Raw genomic sequence first — 22357 nt, 5'->3', positions numbered from 1 at the left:
TTTTTTTTTTTAGTTGTAAAATGCCCCATGTAAGAACCTTGTGATTTAGAGTAAAAAAACTTTGGATCTAAGGTCTTAGATGAGGAGATTGTTAATCTATGTACACTTGAGCTCTCGACCCAAGAATCGAGGCCAATTAAGACATTTTCCCATTTGCCTACACTCCATAACTAGTTTCCTATCCAATAAAAATTCCGTTGTCCTTTCAAAAAAAAATGAAAATCAAATATTTATCCTTAATAGTTTGATCCCAAAACTTATTTCTCACACAAGCATCATACATACTTTACAACTAATTTTGATTAACATTTAAAAATACCTCAACAAAATACTAAATCACCATCTATCCCACACCGTGAAAACAACCTTCCATCTTTTAAAAAACAACGAACTAGAAAAATCGTTAACGTTAATTTTCCATGGCTCGATCCCAACCAGAATGACATTCACACGAAGAAACAGATAAAGTGGAATAAAAGTGATAAGGTGAATAATTAAAACTAGGGAGTTTCGACTCGATACCAAAGTTCCCGACCAGACGACATTCACATGAAGAAAGTGATATGCCAGAAAAAAATAAGCTATGACGCAGAGTGGCATTAATATTTATGATTAAATTTTCAACTGATCTGTCTAAATTCCTCGTGATTTTCATAACCCTACGAAAGCCATATGCTCGACGAAAACGATTTCAAAAGGAGAAAGCACTCTACGAGATTAATTTCGAAACAACCTGCAAGAATTCATCTATGAAATTGGCGTACCTGTATAGAAATATCTATGGGTAATGTAAGCAAGAACAAAGGTGGGTTTTCATCCCCATCAATGTGCAACAAAAATCATTTGGTGGGAGCTCTGGCTATTTCTGTATTGACATTTTTTGCCACGAGATTGCTAGATCAAACGGTGGGTACTTGTAATATCCAGTCCCGGAGCCACGAAAGCAGATCTAATACCGAGAACAGACAATATGATGGTGCATTGCAGGATGTGTTTGGAAAGAGCAGTGCAGGATGGCCAGAACAGGGATATGGATCTCGGCTTTCTCTCAAAATCTATGTCTATGAAGAGTGGGAGGTTGATGGATTGAAGGAATTGATTCGTGGAAGAGACCATTCTGTTGCTTCTGTTTCATGTGCAAAGGGCCAATGGGGGACTCAGGTAATTCTTCATGTTATTATTGCTATATTGAATGAAATGTTTACATTGAAAGCTATACATGTATTACAAGCAGCAGAAGGCTTGAAACCACACCATAGGCCAAGTTTTTTGACATATCCTTCAGAGAATCACTTAACGGATTGCAGTGAAGGAACTCGAATTGCTAGACTTGTTCCTGTTTTATTTTGGTTTAATTAATTTCCCCTAATGAAATGTGGGATTTTGGCCATTCTTCTTCCCTGATCTGATATGCTACCTCTGCTTGCGCACGTTCTAGCTTTCTGTCCGTTTTTTGCTTTCTGAATGTCAGCGTTTCTTACTTACGAAGTAGTGATTCTGTTGGGGTGTGCTTCTATTTTATTTTGGAAGTGCTCTAGGAAACATGCCCCAGTGGGCTCCCCTGCAAAGAGCAAACTGTCTTTGTTGTATGTGCCAAGTTTGAGGAGGACATATTCTGTAACTGTCAAAATTGCCCCGGGCTTGCACCTGGTCTCATCCTTTGAAATTCATGTCATGTAGATGGGGCAGACCATAATGAGAATGGAACCCTAGTGGATGGCTGAACACTCCACTGGCGATTGTCCTCTGCAGCCAGCCCACGCTTTATTGTCTATTGGAATTTATTTCGCGTTCTCTGCTGATGATTTTCCTTTTTCTTGTATTCTTTCTTCAAATCTGTTTACCCGGATCAGACTTGACCACTGGTGTAGTTTCACCTGCTTGCTTGCCTTGTATTCATTTCAGCTCTTATTCCTTCATGAGAGAAGCGGGGGAGTGTTTCTCTTCTTTTATTTGATTGGTTTCTTTTTCTCCATTCAAGGACCTTAGATCCTGAGAAGTGTATACTTGGCATTACTGGTTTCATTAAAATGGAAAGGCTTCCTCTTTGCAGTCGTTGGTAGGGAAAAGGACCCTTCGACGTCTGATATGGAAGTGAAAGACCCTTGACCTAATGCCACATCATCTTTCTGTTACTTCAGAGGGGCCTAGTCAAGTTATCATACTCATAAATATCTACGCTTAAAGCCTCATTTTTGTAATGTAGGGTTTTAGTCCTCACAGATTGCAAACAGTCCAATTTTTCAGAAGTGAAATCTAATTCAACACAAATGCAAACATAGCGCTTTCCTTTCCAAATTCTGTCAAAGAAATGTACTTTCCAATTGCATTTGAACTCTTCAGGAGATCTTGACAGTGCTTGATGAATGATGTGCTATGAAGTGAATTGATGGAACAATCGAATCTGAAACTGAAGAAGCCTAGAACTTCAAAGACTCAAGAAAAACTGGAATAACTGACTGGGGCTTCCGACCTGCCCCAGAGATCTGATTCTATTGAGTGGTTCGTAGAAATGAGGAAGACTCCTTGTCCGTGTTGTCAATGTTAGATGACAGAGGAACAAATAGTGAAAATTCGAGAATTCCAGAAAGGATCAAAGAGTAAGGGAGAGGCACCTACAAGGAGATTGTTGAATGGATGTTTGGCAAGGTGGAATTAAAGACCAAGAGTAGGGATGAGGGAAGCTATCTTGGCAGATGGGTCCTCATTTATAAATTCTCAGGGATTTGGTTGTTGAAGGAGGTCTTGAAAGCTCACCTTGGTCTCAGCCTTGCTGTTCTGCTTGGTCTCACCTTGCTATTTTGCTTAGTGTCTGGTCTTCTTGCTTTGCAACTTATTTTGGAAACCCCAACTTTTTGGCATGTGGAAGGATGATGGCTTGCTTCCAAGCTAATTTGCAAGGTGAGAAGACCAAAGGCTAATTGGATCTATCAAATTTTGCATACAGAAGGGGAAATTGATATTATTCTGTGCATAAAGGGGTATTTCATGGCGATCTTTACAATTATTTCGGACAAAGAAGAAAATATTCAAGGAGAACCATGATTCTTTAATGGGCCGGGCTATACATGTAATATTAGACAGAAGGCTTTAGGCTGATAGAAGAATCTCCATTCTCAACCACCAAATGGATCCTACCTACATCCAATAAAATTTTGGCTAGAGGAAGTTCTTGAAGAGATTGGTAACATGGTAGGGGAATAGATAACATCTGTGGATATTATCAGGGGAAGATGCAAAGCCACATGGGCAGGGATACATTAAACATATATCTAGATAAACTGTCTGCAGCAGTCTTGCTGAGAAAAATATGAATGAATATGGATGGGATAAAACAATCATTAGATAATGAATGGTAGAACTTAGAAGGCAATTAACTATGATGGGGTAATGTTCAAGTGGCAAAATTGCCATGAATATGGCCACTTTTGTGAGTATGCCAAAAGCATCCTGTTAATTTTAGTTAACAATGGTATGTTCTATGCTTAGCACAATTTACTTCAATGTTCTTTTAGAAGCCCAATAACAATTTCCAATTTCCAATAGCAATCACAATAATTAAATTGACAGTAAAGGCAGATAGAACATAAAATAAACTGTTGAAGACAAGCCAAGACAAGAGAACACCAGATTTGGCGGATGCCAGGGAAAAACCCCAATGTGGGGAAAACCCTTTGATCAATTCTTCTTATTATTAAATCAAAAGTTCAGCAAAGAGAGAGAGAGTACAAAAGTCAAATTGACTTGCCCAATACAAAGTCAAAACAACCCTGTAAATTTCTGTATCAACTGCAGTCAAATAGCCCATAAAACGTCGAATTCTGTGCCAGTCAATGTGGCCTAAGAAAATCGGAATTCTGCAATTTAGCCCAAAAATTATGTCCTCCTAGCCGCATGTGTGAGAGAGAAGGGCTGCCCAAGCTGTATGAACCAATCTGATGAAGAGAGAGAGAAGAATGTGTGAGTGATGGATGTCCAAATGAGGTGTGAGGTCTCTTGCATTTATACACTTTGTTGTGGGTGAAGAGACACATACATTGGGCTTCTTGAGCCTACATAATGATGAAGCCGACCTAATCAATCTGCACATGTGGGGGCATAAATTGAAAATCACACTTCTGCTTGTCCGAATGAGATGATCTTTATATCAATCTTGGACCTTTTGAAAAGAAGAATCCAATGCAATCATCATCTCCATCAAATGAGCTTTCCCAAGGTGGAATTTGGCCCTAGTTGCCAATTTTAACACTCCCTCTTGAGTCTCAACTAGGGAGAATTCCACCTGCCAATCCATTTGTCGTCATCATGCCATTCTGTCGTCATGTCCCATTTTTGTCATTTCATCTCTGCTTTGCTGAACCATGATGTTAAAATTGACAACTAGGGCAAACTCCATGTGGGTCACTTTATTTATGGCTGCTGATATTTTTCCTAGATTTCTCTCGTCAAGAGGTGTAGGATTGATCTAAAGATCATCCGATTCCGATAAATATTTATGAAGATATGAATTTATTTTGATTATGGACAAATTGTCAAGGTCGGCCAGCAACTTATGTAGGCTTCCAACAATCATGTCTATTCAACCTCAACATTTTGCATATAAATACAAGGAGCATTCTCCTCATTTGGACACTTCACTCTCACACGTGTGGTTGAAAGGAAGACGTCCTAGGGCAAAGAGGACGCAGAAACAGGACAACAAGCATCTTTGACCAGCGTTGACCCTCCAAGAAGTACGGATTGGGTGTGGTTGCCTCTTCTAGGCAAACCGCAATTTTTGGCACAAAAAACGAGATGATTTGACCTCTGGTTTGACTGATGTTGACTGCCCTAGTTTAGGGCTGCAGTTGACTTCAGAAATCTGCACTTTGACTGAACTTTTGGGGCTGTTCTAGGGCTGTTTCTTCAGGCTGTTCGAGGACAAGTTGACCAGAAATTGACCAAGTACTTTAGAGGTCAATTTCAGCTAGTTGACTAAGTTTGACTTTGCTGATCTAGGGTTTGTTGTTGTTGATATAAAATTACATAATTCAGATTTTGTACTACTTTTCTCTGCTGAACTATTGAAGATAAAAGAAGATTTGATCAAAGGGTTTCCCCAAATTGGGGTTTGTCCCTAGCTAGCTGCCACATCTTGTGTCTCTTGTCTTGGCTTGTTTTCGGTTGATCATTTAATGTTCTATCTGCACTTTACTTAATGTATATGTGATTGCTAATCTGTGGCTAATAAAAAGAAAAATAAGTAAATTGCTCTAAGCATAGAACATACCATAATTTAACATGGTATCAGAGCTGAGGTGAAGACAAAGCCCAAGCAAGAGCAAGAGCAATCACCGAAGAGAAGGATTGGCAGACAGTCTTAAAACATGGGGTCCTCAACACACTTCCCTGCTGAAGACAAACTCCGTGAGAAGTCTGACTATCACGGATGGAAGATGTCTCTCAATCTAACATTAGAAGAGCAGGAAGTATTGGACCATGTGAGAGGTGGAATTGTTGAGCCTCCATCAAATGCATCCACTGCTGCTAGGAACAAATGGACCAAGGGAGAAGTCAAAGCAAGGAAGATCATCTGGGACTCTATCGACAAACGCTTGGTGGCCTATGTTTTCGAGCTGAACACCTCCAAGGAAATCTATGATAGACTGGTGAGTTTATTTAAAGTTAATGATGCAAATCAAGTCTTGTTTCTTAGAAATAAGCTGAAGGAAATTAAGAAGGGCAAAGATGAAAGTATGCAAGCATATTTCTTAAGGATCACCGAGATCAAGAACGATCTCCTATCTATTGGGGAAGTAATCCCTGACAGGGAAATGGCACTCAACTCTTGGAGGACTACCATCTGAATGGTATATATTCAGGACTACTCTCCTCAACAATAATGTAATTCCTGGGTTTGAGGAATTAATGGCGAGTTGCATTCAAGAAGAAACAAGGATAGAAGAACAAGAAATGCCCACACTTAAAGGTCATCTTGCTGCCTTTTCTTCTCATGCTAAAAGAAGAAACAATTCCAGGGCGAAATTCAAAGGAAAGGTTGGAAGAAAAGGACGATGTTACAATTGCAATAAAACAGGTCACTATGCAAGGGAGTGCCCTGATAAAAGGGACTCACACCGGGACGATGATCAAAATCCCTCTCATGGCAATCAAAGGAATGGTAGGTCAAATGGCAAAGGCAAAAGAAGTGCCAGAAATCAAGGAAGAGGACAACCATTCAAGAAGGCAAGAAATTCCAGGTATGAATCTAACACCGTTAACAATAAGCAAGATGAATATTATCTACCAGCAGCTCTATCTACCTCTGCTCCCCTGGACTCGCTGGGAAATTGGCTTATTGATAGTGGTGCCTCAAGGCACTTCACTGGTTACAAAGAAGCTCTCTATAATCTGATAGAGAAGGAAACCAACCTAGAAATTGTTCTTGGAGATAATTCAAAATATCCCGTGAAAGGCGTAGGAAATGTCACTCTTAAATTGAATCAGGGTAATACAATCCACCTACAAGATGTATTATATGTACCTGATCTCAAAAAGAACCTGGTGTCCATTTCGGCTATGGAAGACAAAGGCTACAAGCTGGCCTTCAGTGATGGCAAGGTATGTGTATGGAAAAAGAATATTAAAGATGCCTTCACTCTTGGATTTCGAGTTGATTCATTATATCAGGTCGGAGGAAGTTCGCAAGGTGTCATGTCTTGTGACACATCTCTTCGGTCCGAACTATGGCATCGGAGGTTTGCTCACCTTCATTTTAAAGCTCTACTCGATGTGAGACAAATGGTGACAGGGATGCCTAAATTCCAAGTAGAACAAGAAGGTGTATGTCCAGGATGTGCTGAAGGAAAGCTCAAAAGGGGACCATTCCCCTCAAGCCAAAGCAAGACCTCTGATATATTGCAGTTGGTTCACTCAGACATATCTGGTATGATGCCTGTGAACTCCTTGGGAGGATATTCATATTACCTCACTTTTACAAATGATTATTCTCGCAAGACTTGGATATACTTCTTGAAAATGAAGGATGAAGTGTTCTCCTGGTTTCAACACTTCAAAGCCTTGATCGAGAATCAAACCGAGAAAAAGATCAAAACCTTAAGGACTGATAATGGGACTGAATATGAATCCAATGAGTTTCATGATTTTTGCAATGAGGCTGGCATTAAGAAGGAGACTACTACACCATATACTCTTGAGCAGAATGGTGTGGCAGAAAGGAAGAACCGTATGATTGTGGAAGCTGTCCGTGCTATGTTCCATGATCAAAGACTTTCGAAGTTTTTATGGGCCAAAGTTGCAAACACCGCCGTATATGTACAAAACCGATGCCCTCATCAAGCATTGGATTCCAAGACTCCTGAAGAGATGTTCACTGGTAAGAAACCTGACGTATCTCATTTTAGAATTTTTGGAAGTCCTGTATATTTTCATGTGCCGAAGGAGAAAAGGAATAAATTGGGTGCATCTGGAAAGAAAGGAATCCTTGTAGGCTATAGCGAAAATACTAAGGGCTATAGAATCTATGTCGCTGGTCAAAGGGAAGTCGAGATTAGCCACGTTGTCACCTTTGACGAAGATATGGCTTTTAGCAAAGTTGACAATCTTCCTACTCTAAGGGGATCTAAAGAAGCTGACACCAAGGAACCGAAGGAAAAAGAAGATGAGACGATGCCTGATGTGGAAGAACCTATGGATCCTATTGATCCTTCTCCGCAAGAGCCTTCCTCTTCCAAGAAGAGGCTTTCACGGCTTAGGGGGACACTTGATGATGCTGAAGGACACATTGCACCCCGAGGAACCTTCCGTGAAAGTAAGAAGCCGAACAGGTATCAGGGATACCTGACCATCATGAGCACGATCATCCAAAATGAGCCTTCATCATTCACAAATGCCGTCAAGCATCAAGTATGGAAGGATGCTATGACCGAAGAATATGAGTCCATTACGAAAAACGATGTCTGGGATGTGGTCCCCAGACCCCAGGACAAAGCCGTTGTCACTTCAAAATGGCTTTACAAGATAAAGCATGCAGTTGATGGAAGTGCAGAAAAGTATAAGGCTCGTTTTGTCGCTCGTGGCTTCTCCCAGAAGGAGGGTATAGACTATGACGAAATATTTGCACCTGTTGCCTGATATACCACCATCCGCTCAATCATAGCCCTTGCTGCTTTGCAAGGATGGAACCTACATCAGATGGATGTCAAGACGACATTCTTACATGGTTCGATCAAAGAGGAGGTTTATGTGGAGCAGCCCGAAGGATTTGAGATTTATGATCGAGAATCTCATGTGTGTAGGTTGAAGAAGGCCCTCTATGGGCTAAAGCAAGCACCCCGAGCATGGTATGAGAGAATTGATAGCTACTTGATGAAGCTGGGATTCACTAGAAGTGAAGCCGACCCTAACCTTTACTTTAAGGTTATAGATGACAAGCCTCTCATACTGGTGCTTTATGTTGACGACCTCTTTCTAACAGGTGCAGACCCTCTCATTCACAAATGTAAGAGGGAGCTGACTTTTGAGTTCGAGATGAAAGACCTAGGACTCATGCACTACTTCCTAGGACTAGAAGTCTGGCAGAAACCAGGGGAGATTTTCCTATCTCAAGGAAAATATGTGGTGAAAATATTGGAAAGATTCGACATGGTGGACTGCAAGCTCGTAACTACCTCGATGGAGCTTGACTTCAAGAAGTTAAGCGGTAGTGCTGCTGGACCCATTTTACGAAATGCTACCGAGTATTGACAACTCGTCGGAGCATTAATGTTCTTGGTGAACTCCCTTTTGGATATATGTTTTGCAGTCAATACTTTGAGTCAACATATGGTTGAGCCTCGCCACTCACATTGGATTGGTGCCAAGAATCTGCTGAGATATCTTCATGGCACAATCACTCATGGGTTGAGATACATTACCGGAGATGTGAGACTACTTGGGTATACTGATGCTGATTGGGCAGGCAGTGTGGTGGACCGAAAGAGCACTTCCGGGTGCTGTTTCTCTTTGGGTTATGCCTCGATATCCTGGATGAGCAGGAAGCAGAAGTCGGTGGCTTCGAGCACCGCCGAGGCAGAGTACAACGCTGCTAGCATTGCCTCCTGTGAGGTAGTCTGGTTGCGAAAGCTCTTCAGTGAGCTGTTTGGATTTACATTGGATACCACTGTGATTCTATGTGACAACCAGAGCGGGATTCGTTTATCAGAAAATCCCGTATTTCATGATTGCTCCAAGCATATCGATATCAGGTACCACTATATTCGAGATATGGTGCAGCGAGGATCAATAAGGCTCCAACATATCGGTACAGATGAACAAGTCGTCAACATTCTAACAAAACCCCTAGGAAAGGTCAAATTCCTGACTTTCCGAGAACGACTTGGTGTCGTCCAGAGACCCTCTTATGAGGGTTGAGTATGATGCATTGAGCTTTGGGAGCTCCGGTGGGGCGCGGGGTACTTCTTGGAGCGACATGTGACCATAGGGCGACTCACCTTCCCCTGGTGGTGTACTATGTACAGGGTAAAGGTTTAACCTTCCCCTGTGACACCCCGTGGTGACTGTGGCATAGGATGATTAGTTCTCCTGTGGGCCAGAATGATTCGTTCTTCGTGGCGATTATGGAGCAGGATGATTAGTTCTCCTGTAGACCAGGATGATTAGTTCTCCGTGGCATCCATTGGACAGGATGATTCATTCTCCTGTGGACAGGATGATTAGTTCTCCTGTCGAGGCATCCTACCCATGCAGTCTGGGACTCATGGGAAGTACCTCTCATCTGATCAATGAGAAGGGAAATGAGGATAGGGACCATAGTAGTTCTATTGATGGATGCATTGTTGTATCTACCATACTCCCTATGCTAGGATGACCTCCATTGATCTGGGATCAGTAAGAGTGGTACACACTGAGACTGACTTTGGGTCAGTGGAGGATGGTATGATACATCCTTGATCATTTCTTCTTCTTCATAGTTCGAGCAGAGCAAAGCAGAGTAGAGCAGAGCAGGGTCAAGCTGTACAGGATAGTGCATTTGATGGATGGACAACAGTGACAGTCCGACAGATTGCAGATGAAGTTCTCCCTAGTCGAGAGGGACTGTTAAAATTGGCAACTAGGGCCAAACTCCATGTGGGTCACCTTATTTATGGCTGCTGATATTTTTCCTAGATTCCTCTCGTCGAGAGGTGTAGGATTGATCTAAAGATCATCCGATTCCGATAAGTATTTATGAAGATATGAATTTATTTTGATTATGGACAAATTGTCAAGGTTGGCCAACAACTTATGTAGGCTCAGAAGCCCAACAGTCATGTCTATTCAACCTCAACGTTTTGCATATAAATACAAGGAGCATTCTCCTCATTTGGACACTTCACTCTCACACACATCTCTCTCTCTCCTGCGCAGAAAAGAGTCTCTCTCTCTCTCACACATGTGGCTGAAAGGAAGACGTCCTAGGGCAAAGAGGACGCAGAAACAGGACAGCAAGTCATCTTTGACCAGTGTTGACTAGCGTTGACCCTCCAAGAAGTGCGGATTGGGTGTGGTTGCCTCTCCTAGGCAAGCTGCAATTTTTGGCACAAAAATCGAGGTGATTTGACCTCTGGTTTGACCGATATTGACTGCCCTAGTTTAGGGCTGTAGTTGACTTCAAAAATCTGCACTTTGACTGAACTTTTGGGGCTGTTCTAGGGCTATTTCTTCAGGTTGTTCGAGGACAAGTTGACCAAAAATTGACCAAGTATTTTAGAGGTCAATTTCAGCTAGTTTGACCAAGTTTGACTTTGTTGATCTAGGGTTTGCTGTTGCTGATATAAAATTACAGAATTCAGATTTTGTACTATTTCTCTCTGCTGAACTATTGAAGATAAAAGAATATTTGATCAAAGGGTTTCCCCAAATTGGGGTTTGTCCCTGGCTAGCTGCCACATCTTGTGTCTCTTGTCTTGGCTTGTTTTCGGTTGATCATTTAATGTTCTATCTGCACTTTACTTAATGTATATGTGATTGCTAATCTGTGGCTAATAAAAAGAAAAATAAGTAAATTGCTCTAAGCATAGAACATACCATAATTTAACACATGAAGTAATAATGAAGAAGAATCGATCGAGAGTGAGTCACAAGACCTTACCACTCTCCACTGACAAAAGTCAGTCCAGAGGTAGAATCTCAAATGATTCCAGATCAAGTTATTGAACACCATGCATCCTAGACATAGGGAGTACGACAATACACAATGCGTCCATCGGTAGTGTTATGGTCCCTATCCACGTTTCCCAACTCATTGGTCAGATGAGAGGTACTTCCCATTAGTCCCAGACTACATGGGTAGGATGTATGTTGGGGCATCAGCAGGAGAAGGTGAATCACTCTTCCTGCTCATATGCCATAGGAGAAGGTGAACCACTCATCCTATGCATATGTCAATTGTAGGGGAAGGTGAACCACTCACCCTACACGCATGTGTCTAATAATGGAAGGTGAACTACTCACCCTACAAAATGTCACCATGGGGTATCACAGGGGAAGGTGAACCACTTACCCTATACACAACGTACCACATAGGGGAAGGTAAAACCACTCACCCTATGGTCACTCATAGCTCTAAGAAGTATCCCAAGCCCCTAGGAGCTCCCGAAGCTCAGTGTCCAACTCAAGCGGGACCCTCATGGGAGGGTTTTTCAACAACTCCAAGTCACTCTTGGAAGGTTAAGAATTTGACCTTCCTCAAAGGCTTTGTGAGGATATCTGCAACCTGCTCATCTGTCTTGATGTGTTGGAGCCTTATTGCTCCCCATTGTACCATATCCCGGGTAAAGTGGTGCCTGATATTAATGTGCTTGGAGCGGTTGTGCAACACGAGATTCTCTGAAAGGCGAATCCCACTCTGGTTGTTGCAGAAGATCACGGTGGTATCTAAGACGTGCTCAAATAGCTCACTGAAGAGCTTAACCAAACAATTTCACAACAGGCCATACTAGTTGCAATGTATTCGACCTTGGTGGTGCTTAGTGCAACCGATTTCTGTTTCTTGCTCATCCAAGAAATTGAAGAAGACCCCAATGAGAAGCAACATCCAGACGTGCTTCTTACGATCTGCCACATTGCCAGGGTGGTGCTTAGTGCAACCGATTTCTGCTTCCTGCTCATTCAAGAAATTGAAGTAGACCCCAATGAGAAGCAACATCCAGACGTGCTTCTTACGATCTGCCACATTGCCAGCCCAATCAGCATCTGTATATCCATGTAGCCTCAAATTCCCGACAGTGTATCTCAGTCCATAATAGATTTTGCCCCAAAGATATCTCAAGAGATTCTTAACAACAATCTAATGTATGTGATGAGGCTCGACCATAAATTGACTGAACGTGTTCACAACGAAGCATATGTCAGGACGAGAGTTTACCAAGAACATCAGGGCCCCCACTGGTTGTCTGTATTTTAAAGGGTTCGCTAATTCGGGCCCAACAACACTTCCACATAGCTTCTTGAAGTTGAGTTCCATCGGAGTAGACACGGACTTGCAATCCACCATCCCACATCTCTTAAGCAACTTCACAATTTATTTTCCTTGAGAAAGGAAAATCTCACCTGGCTTTTGCCAGACCTCCAGGCCTAGGAAGTAGTGCATCAGTGCTAGGTTTTTCATCTCAAACTTAGAAACCAACTCCCTGTTGCATTGATAAATGAGAGGGTTTGCACTTGTCAGAAAGAGATCATCCACATAAAGGACCAAAATGAGAGGCTTGTCATTCTCAACCTTGAAGTATAGGTTAGGGTCAACATCGCTCTTTGTAAATCCCAACTTCATAGGATAACTATCAATCCTCTCATACCAAGCCCTAGGGGCTTGCTTCAACCCATAGAGGGCTTTCTTCAACCTGCATACGTGTGTCCTTCGAACCCCTCAGGTTGTTCCAAGTAGACTTCCTCCTTAAGCGAGCCATGCAAGAAAGCAGTCTTAACAGCCATTTGGTGTAGGCTCCAACCTTAAGAGGCAGTAAGAGCTATAATCGAACATATAGTAGTATATCGGGCAATTGGTGCAAATATCTCATCATAGTCCACCTCTTCCTTTTGAGAGAAGCCTTGAGCAACGAACCTGGCCTTGTATTTTTCAACCCTTCCATCAACTCCATGTTTGATTTTATAAAACCATTTAGAGGTGACCATAGATTTGTCCTTGGGTCTAGGAAGCACATCCCATTCTTCATGATGGATTCATACTCCTCATTCATTGCATCCTTCTATACTTTATGTTTCACGGCTTCTTTGAACGTACAAGGCTCAGATTGAACAATGGTACTCATGGCAACAAGGTATCCTTGATACTTGTTGGGCTTCTTACTTTCATGAAATGTCCCTCTTGGAGCAATATGCTTCTCAACATCTTCGAGAGTGTTTTTGAGCCACAACGGTCTTTTCCTTGAGGTAGAGGGATCACTAGGAGGTAGATCAATGTGATCCATTGGCAACATCGGGCATAGGCTCATCGGACAAAGGTTCTTCCTACTTTCCTATAGCATCATCATTTTCTTTTCCTAGAATGGGGAGATCTCTGGCTTTCCCAAGAGCAATGTCTTCATTGAATGTAACATCATGGCTTACTTCCACATCTCGTTGATCAGACACATAGATTCTATATGCCTTTGAGTTTAGCCCACAAAAGTTCCTTTCTTCCCGCATGCTCCCAACTTGTTTTTCTTCTCTTTAGGTACATGAAAATATACGGGACAACCAAATATTTTAGAATGAGAAACATCAGGTTTCTTACCAGTGAAAACTTCTTCAGGTGTCTTAAAATTCAATGTTTGATGTGGACACCTATTTTGAACATATACGGCGGTATTTGCAGCTTCTCCCCATAAGAACTTCGGTAGACCTAGATCATGAAGCATGGCATGGGTAGCTTCCATGATCGTTCGATTCTTTCTTCCAGCAACTCCATTTTGCTCAGGAGTGTATGTAACGATTGTCTCCCTCTTAATGCCAACTTCTCTACAATAGTCATTGAATTCATTTGATTCATATTTGGTCCCATTGTCGGTCCTCAATATTTTGATCTTCTTCCCAGTTTGATTCTCCACCAAGGCTTTGAAAGCACATAACCATTTGAATACTTCATCCTTCTTCTTGAAGAAATAGATCCATGTAATGCGAGAGGTGTCATCCACAAAAATAACATAATATAAGTATCCTCCTAATGATGTTACAGGTAACATACCAGATAGGTCGGAATGGATCAGTTGAAGAATATCAGAAGTTTGACTTTCGCTTGAGGGGAATGTTCCCCTTGTAAGTTTCCCAGCTGCACAACCTTGACAAACACCTTCATGATTCATGTTGAAATTGGGCATACCTGTGACCATCTTCCTTACCCCAGGTAAGGCTTTGTAATGAAGGTGGGCAAATCTCCGGTGCCACAGTTCAGATTGAAGAGAAGTGTCGCAAGACATGGCTCCCAAATGACTTCCTCCAACTTGATAAAGACCATCAGCCCTAAATCTAAGTGTATATGCATCTTTAGGGTTTCTTTGCCAAAGACGTACCTTTCCATCAACGAATGCTTCCTCGAAGCCTTTATCTTCCATCGGAAAAATAAATATCAGGTTCTTCTTCAAATCAGGCACATAAAATACTTCTTGTAGATGGATCCAATGTATCCGAAGGAGAGGCAGTAGATAAAGCGGAAATAAAAAACATTACTTTCCTCATATCTGGAATTTCTTGATCTTTTGGGAGGACGATCATTTCCATATCGAGCAACGGGAGCATTCCTCTTTCCTTCGTTGTTGAACTTGTTTTTCCTTTGATTGCCATTGCCTTTGTAGTTGTTGTGATTGTTGTTGTCATCATCCCTTGGAGTATCCTTCTTGTGAGGACACTCTCTAGCATAGTGGCCAAACCTGTTGCAATTGAAACATCTTCCTTTTCTTCCTTCTTTGAATCCCGACTTAAATCCTTGACTTTGTCTTCTTGGACCAACATTGTTCTTCCTTTTAGCATGAGCGGAGAAAGTGGTATGATTATTTCCATTTGAGGGCTTATCTCTTTCCATCAACCTTATTTCTTCTTGAGTGCCTCTAGCCAATAACTCATCAAAACCGGAATCCTATCATTGTTGAGGATTGTGGTGTTAAACGCATACCATTCTCTTGTAAGACCTCCAAGTGCAATAAAAGTGAGCTCATGTCACCAACAACTTCTCCAATAGATAGAAGATCATTCTTTATTTCAGTAATCCTCATGAAGTAGGATTGAATGGACTCTCCTCTATCCATCTTGATGTCTTTCAACTTGTTCTTGAGAAAGAGAACTTGAATTGCATTGTTTACTTTGAACATCCCAACCAACTCATCATACATCTCCTTCGATGTTTCCAAATTAGAAATATAGGCAACCAACAGCTTGTGAATGGAATCTACAATAATTTTCTTAGCTTTGACCTCACATTTCTTGTACTTTGTTTTTGCAGCAGCGGGTCCATTTGAAGGAGGCTCCACCACTCTTCCCTTTACATAGCCCATAGCATCATTCTCTTCCAAAGTCAAATCCAGAGACATCTTCCATGCATGATAGTCGGATTTATCCTTGAGCGTGTCCTCAGATTTTAAGTATGTTGTAGTCATCATTGAAGCTAGCTAAAAATTCTTGTCCAACAACTTTCCTTAGTGATTTCTTTTCTCACTCTTGCTTGGGCTTTCTCTTCACCTAGGCTCTGATACCATGTTAATTTTAGTTAACAATGGTATGTTCTATGCTTAGCACAATTTACTTCAATGTTCATATAGTAGCCCAATAACAATTTCCAATTTCCAATAGCAATCACACTAATTACATTGACAGTAAAGGCAGATAGAACATAAATAAATTGTAGAAGACAAGCCTAGACAAGAGAACACCAGATTTGGCGGATGCCAAGGAAAAATCCCAATGTGGGGAAAACCCTTTGATCAATTATTCTTATTATTAAATCAAAAGTTCAGCAGAGAGAGAGAGAGTACAAAAGTCAAATATTGATAAATGAAGTGCAATACGTGAATAATAAATTGTTTAATGTGATTTTGATGCAATAAATAAGAGCCTAAAACTTAAAAGAATGCTTACAAGACAAATCGAAATAGATGATACTTTAACATTTAACGCATGTGGGTTCTCTTTGAATATTTTCAAGAGGGTAGGTTCCTCCGAGAACTTCTCCTCGCGCTTGAAAGCTTGACCAAAGACTCTTCTACAAAACTTCACCACAACACATTAAATCCACATGAAATTAAATTAATGCAATGGAAAGAACCCCTAGAGATATATTTGACATCAGCTAGAATGTTTCTTTTCCTAGAGCAATTAAACAATTCCTATGCTAATACGAGATAGCTGCATATCAACATAACTTGAAACAAGCATGAAGGAAAAAATAGCGTGAAGAAGTATGTAGAAACACAATAACAACGTGTCAATAATTTACCATATGCAAGGAGAAGAACACCATCACAAGTAATCCCAAACTCTGTTGTATTATATTGCAAAATGCATGTACAATCCAACAGCGTGTCCTCAAGCCCAATAGCTCATTTTACATGATACATATGAGAGCTCATGGCTCTATTTTATAGAGTTTGGTGCAAATCCCAAGGAAGAATGCATGTGAGAACTGAACTTGGAGAAAATTCCAAGAAAGAGCAAGTCGAGATGATAGAGAAACCAAGGCAAATCGAATTCCTCATGTGGCACCCAAGGAAAATCAAACTCTCTATATGGCACATAAAACGCATCCATGAGTGAACGAAAGCAATGAGATAGCTCCAGTTAAACCATCCATACTTGAACTAAGTGTTGCCACCTCAGATGATAATCCCAAAGATGCTCTGTGTAGATCGAAAGAACTGCGTGATCTATTCCAAGAGAAACTCGTGGTCCTCCAAAGTGAAACTCGTAATCCTCCAAAGTGAAGTGCCAAGTGTAGAAGCACTCAAGCTAACAGTGAGAGAAGTCCCCATGAAATCCTTAGTCCAAATATTCCATCGAATATTCCTCTTGTGCATGAGCTCCTCCAAATAATTTGATTTTCCACATGTGCAACTGCTGCATTAACTCCAGGAAATTCGATTTTATGAGATATTGGTGTATTTATGATGTAAGGTGCTCAGTCATCGTCCACATGTCCCTTGACTCAACTTTTTGACTTAGGATAATTTCCAAGTCATTTCCACGTCATTATGTCACATGGAATAATTTATTTCTCTTTATTTAATTTATTTCTAGCTTAATTTATTGCCACATTTTCCACTAAACTTAGGAAATGTGGGTTTTGGGGGTTCTAAACACATTTTTGACCCCTCAAAGCGTGTCATAGTAGAAAGTTGAGGGTGAGAGGTGCAAATTTTATTACTCATACCCCATACAACATTTTTAGACATTACTTATTACATTACATATGCAATTTTTATTGCAATTTTCGCCCTGCGAGAAATCTAAAAAAATAAAAAATGACTACCTAGACCTAACCAAATTCTATCAATTTTTTTGTGTGATCTAGTATGGTAATATATATCAACTCTAGTCAATAAGACTCACCCAAGACCTCACCATTAAGCCGTACTCCGGCTTTGGGGTATATTTGGAGGAAAAAAATCGATTAATTATTAACTCCTAGTAGGGAGGTGATAATTAACCAAATGAAAATAACCTCCCAGAGAAATACTCAGTTGTTGGTGTTGATTTCTGGTAGCATTGGTGTGCTCTAAGCCTCAAAATTTGCAGGGAGGCTTGGACACATGTATTCCACAATACTCAGAAATCGTTTTGAGAAATTCCATTCGGAGACGGTTTTATTAAAATAATTAATTATTTTTAATGGGTGCCTAAGTCTAAACTTAGGAAATTAAATAATTAAAGGGTATTAATCATTGTTGTTAAAATCGCGATATTATCGTATAATCGCGATAATTTCAATGAAAAGAGAAAATCGCGCTTAGTAATCGGATTTTTTTTTTGTTCGATTTTTTCAAAAAAATCGCGATTTTTACCGGAAAAATTGTGGGAGGCTTGGGCAGCGCGCGTTTTTAAAAAATTTGAAAAAAATGAATATTTTTGTACCAAATGATTTTTTCCTGATTATCACTGATTTTTTTCCCGATTATTACGATTTTTTCTGATTTTTTCCTTGCGTCGATATTATCCTGATAACGATTAGTGCAACATTGGTATTAATTAAATCGAGAAACTTCTAGAAGAAGACAAGGATCAAGTCAATATAATTTGAGCCATTGATTAGAATCTAATCTGGGCCGTTGATTACTCAACTGGAGGATTATAAGAAGGACTTCAATGGGCATTTGAAAAACACACCTGGCAGATACTCGGTTATCCAAGCAAGATTGATTTTCTCATTGGTTGAAGTTCGATAAGAGGAAATCGAATCAGAGGGAGAGTTGCAGGTGAGAAGGAGAGAGGGCATCGAGATTCAACATCAATCGGGAGTGCAGGAGAAGAAAGAAGACGCAGAGTAGAGGAGGGACAACACTGAGGCTGTGACGTTGGCACTGCGCAAGGACTGCGCAATCCCTACACAGAAGCTGACGCAGTGAGATGCAGAGGGGGTAGCAGGTCCTCTCCAGGGTCAGAATATCGTTGAGAAGCCTGAGAATATCGTCTGAGAAATTTCTCACAGAAATTCCTCTTCTATTCTGCTGGTTGTATCTTGTACATGAGATTTTTGCTGAAGATCGATAAAGAAACCCTCATTTGCTGCACTGATTTTCCCACATTGGGTTTTTTCTGGGGACAATTTCCAGAAATAGCTATCATTGTGATTATACTCGTGCTTGTATTTTTCCCTTGCATTTACTTTCCGCAGTATTTTAATTGTGAAGGCTGCAGTAGAATTTATTTCAATATTTGCTGTAGAAACACTGTGAATAGCTTATTTCTGAAATAATAAGTAGAAGAAATAATATCAGTCACTACAGTTGGATTTCTGTTTATAAATTTTCACATGGTATCAGAGCTAAGTTAAGCAGGAGTGTAGACCGGAAGAGCCTGCGTCGAAGAGAAGGAGGTGTCGAAGTACTGCATAGGCAGCAAATCGAATCCCCAAAGGGATTGCGTAGTCCAAGCCAGAAGGGTAAGGTTTTCGTGGAAGATCTCTCTCTGAGTGAGTCAATAGAGAGGTAACATTTCCAAATCAAGATTTGTCAACGACAGAGGGAGCAACGCAGTAGAAGCTTCAGCGCAGAGCAATCTTCAGGTAAAGACGCAGTTTTTCTGCAGCAGTTGCTGGAGCAAAAAACGAGTTAGAAATCGATAGGAAAAGTAGCACAAAGAAGGATGGAAAATCAAGATGTCTCCGAATTATCTTCTAGATTGGAAGAAGAATTCACATGCTTGTCAAGTTCAGCGTCAGCAGATGTTTGGTATATTGATAGTGGGGCTTCAGCCCATATGACTGGAGTACGAGAATATTTCTCGAGCTATGAAGAAGAGCAAATGGACTTCCAAATTAATATGGGAAATAGAACAAAGTGTACTCCAATAGGGAGAGGCACCATAACATTTCAAACGGAACTAATGTTCTGCATGTGCCCGGGTTAGGAATGAATATGATTTCAGTGTCCTAGTTACAGGACAAGGGATATGATGTGTACTTCATTGGAAGGAAAGTATACGTCAAACGTCCGAGATGGAAGAAGAAGAGACAAATTGGAGCTCGAAGCAACAGATTGTATAGATTACAGCTCGAATCTCCAATGGCACTGATAGGCAACAATCATAATGGTGAAAAGGAACTGAATGAACTGTTGCACACGTGAATGGGGCACTTACACCATGGAGCACTGAGGATGCTTAGAGAGACTGTTACAAGAGTTCCAGTCCTTAGTGTTGAGCATAATGATGTATGCAGAGGATGCGTACTAGGGAAGTACACTAAAGCAGCCTTTTCCAAAAGTAACAAAAAAGCGAAAGGCGTATTGGGATTGATACACTCAGATATTTGTGGCCCAATGTCCACAAGAGCTCTTAGTGGTGGCGAATACTTCGTCACCTTTATTGATAATCACTTTAGAAAAACATGGATTTATTTCCTAAAGACCAAGGATGAGGTCTTTGATCGGTTCAGAGATTTTAGGGCTCTCGTAGAAAACATGACAGGGAAAAAGATAAAGGTATTGCGTTCAAATAATGGTGGAGAGTATACGGAGAAAGACTTCACAGATTTCTGCGCAAAGGAGTGCATCAAAAGAGAATGGATAACTCCATATAATCCAGAGCAGAATGGAGTAGCAAAGCGAAAAAATAGAACTATTGTTGGGGCAGCAAAGGCTATGTTGTATGATCAAGACTTGCCTAGATTCTTATGGGCAAAGGCTTGCAACACAACGATGTATATCCAGAATAGAACTCCTCACAGAGCATTGGGGAAGAAAACGCCTGAAGGTGTTTTCACAGGGAAGAAGTCGGAGGTGAGTCATCTTAGGATATTAAGAAGTGTGGCATATTATCACATTCCAAACGAGAAGCGTATTAAACTGGATCAGACTGCAGAAAAGGGGTACCTTGTAGGATATAGCAAGACCTCGAAGGCATACAAAATCTACATTCCTAACAGCAGGAAGATTGTAGTAAGAAGGGATGCAAAGTTCATGGAGGATAGAGCTTTCAAGAAATCTCGAGAGATGCCAGCAGAAGGTCAGTTAGTAGATGTTCCATTAGTCCAACTGTAGCAGGGGCAACAAGGAGGACAAGAAGGAGGACAAACTCCTAGATCGAGCACAGTGACTAGCACCAGTATTTCCTCAGAAGTAGGAAATCCAGGAAGTTCTCAGTAGATGAAACAACAGGAACAGGAGGGGGATCTGTTTGAGCCTCCCACCACCTGTGGTAGAACCAGCAGAGAGGTACGACAAACACTAAGGGACTCGGAGTTCCTAGAACCGAGAAGAGGTAGCGTAGACAGCCTGACAGGTACCAAGCCTTGGTAGCACAAGTTAAAGAATCCTCCCGCTTTCAGGAAGTTGCACAACACCAGTTTGGGTGGATGCCATGGTAGAAGAGTATAGTTTTATCATGACAAATGATGTCTGGGAAGTGGTACCTAGACCAGAGGATAGATCAGTTGTAGGATCAAGGTGGATCTACAAGATCAAGTATGTTGCAGATGGCAGTATAGAGAAGTACAAGGCTAGGTTCGTGGCAAAGGGGTACGCACAAAAGGAAGGAATAGACTATGAGGAGACCTTTGCCCCAGTAGCTAGATATACCTCTATCAGATCCGTTATATCCCTAACAGCTCAAATGGGATGGGAGATTCACCAGATGGATGTCAAGACAACATTCTTGAATGGGGTGATAGAAGAAGAGGTGTATATAGAACAACTCGAAGGCTTTGAAACTCATGAAAAGAGAACTCATGTTTGCAGGTTAAAGAAAGCCTTGTATGGGCTCAAGTAGGCACCTAGTGCATGGGATGGTCGGATTGATAGTTACTTGTAGCAGTTGGGATTTGTCAAGAGTGATGTTGATCCCAATCTTTACTATCTAATGGTGGAGAATGAGCCACTTATTCTGGTATTATATGTGGATGACTTGTTTCTAACAGGGTCATCTAGGCTCATAAAGCACTGCAAGAAGAATCTTGAAGCAGAATTCAACATGAAGGATATGGGGTTGATGTATTATTTTCTGGGGTTGGAGTTTTGGCAGAAGAATGGGGAGATCTTCGTTAGGCAAGATATGCTATAAAGATTCTGAAGAGATTCAGAATGCAGGATTACTGACCCATGGCTACGCCCATCATCACCAACTGGAAGAAAATAGATGCGTTAAGAGACAAAAAGGTGGACCCCACCTTGCACAGACAACTCATTGGGTCACTCATGTATCTGGTTAACACTAGGCCAGACATCTGCTTCGCTGTCAACACTCTTAGTTAGTGCATGGTGGAACCGAAAAGGGCGCATTGGGAAACAACTAGGCACATTCTTAGATATGTGCGTGGAACAATCAGATATGGGTTGAAATACAACTGAGGAGATGACGTCAGATTGAATGGATTCACAGATGTAGATTGGGCAGATAGTTCAGTAGACTGGAAAAGTACCTCCGTGTATTGCTTCAACGTTGGATCAGGAATGATCTCTTGGTGCAGCAAGAAGTAGAAGTCATTGACTCTTAGCTTAGCAGAAGCTGGATATATGGCAGTCAACACAGCTACGTGCGAAGCTATATGGCTTAGAAAACTGTTTGTGAGTTTGTTCAAGAAGAGGATGGAAGCGACTAGTATTTTATGCGATAATCAGAGTTGTATTAAACTCTTTGAGAATCCAGTATTTCATGATCAGTCAAAACACATTGATATCAG

At 41.1% G+C, this 22357-nt stretch overlaps 1 protein-coding gene across 1 annotated transcript in view; it reads left to right on the top strand.

The window, feature by feature from the left end:
- Positions 1 to 462: 462 nt before the first annotated feature.
- The window catches only part of LOC149211675 (Exostosin family protein), a 131451-nt gene continuing 109556 nt past the window's right edge, over positions 463 to 22357 (top strand). Inside the window, exon 1 of the mRNA XM_089391571.1 lies at positions 463 to 1161. Coding sequence (XP_089247697.1) covers positions 781 to 1161 — 381 coding nt within the window. The 5' untranslated portion in view covers positions 463 to 780. The remainder of the gene's footprint in view (positions 1162 to 22357) is intronic.

The sequence above is a fragment of the Pinus tabuliformis genome, chromosome 1_1 (genome assembly GCF_031772625.1).
Source record: "Pinus tabuliformis cultivar Carrire ecotype Pingquan chromosome 1_1, CPIR1, whole genome shotgun sequence".
Taxonomy (NCBI): Eukaryota; Viridiplantae; Streptophyta; class Pinopsida; order Pinales; family Pinaceae; genus Pinus; species Pinus tabuliformis.
The sequence above is the reverse complement of the archived record's forward strand: the minus strand, read 5'-3'. Positions and strand labels throughout refer to the sequence as shown.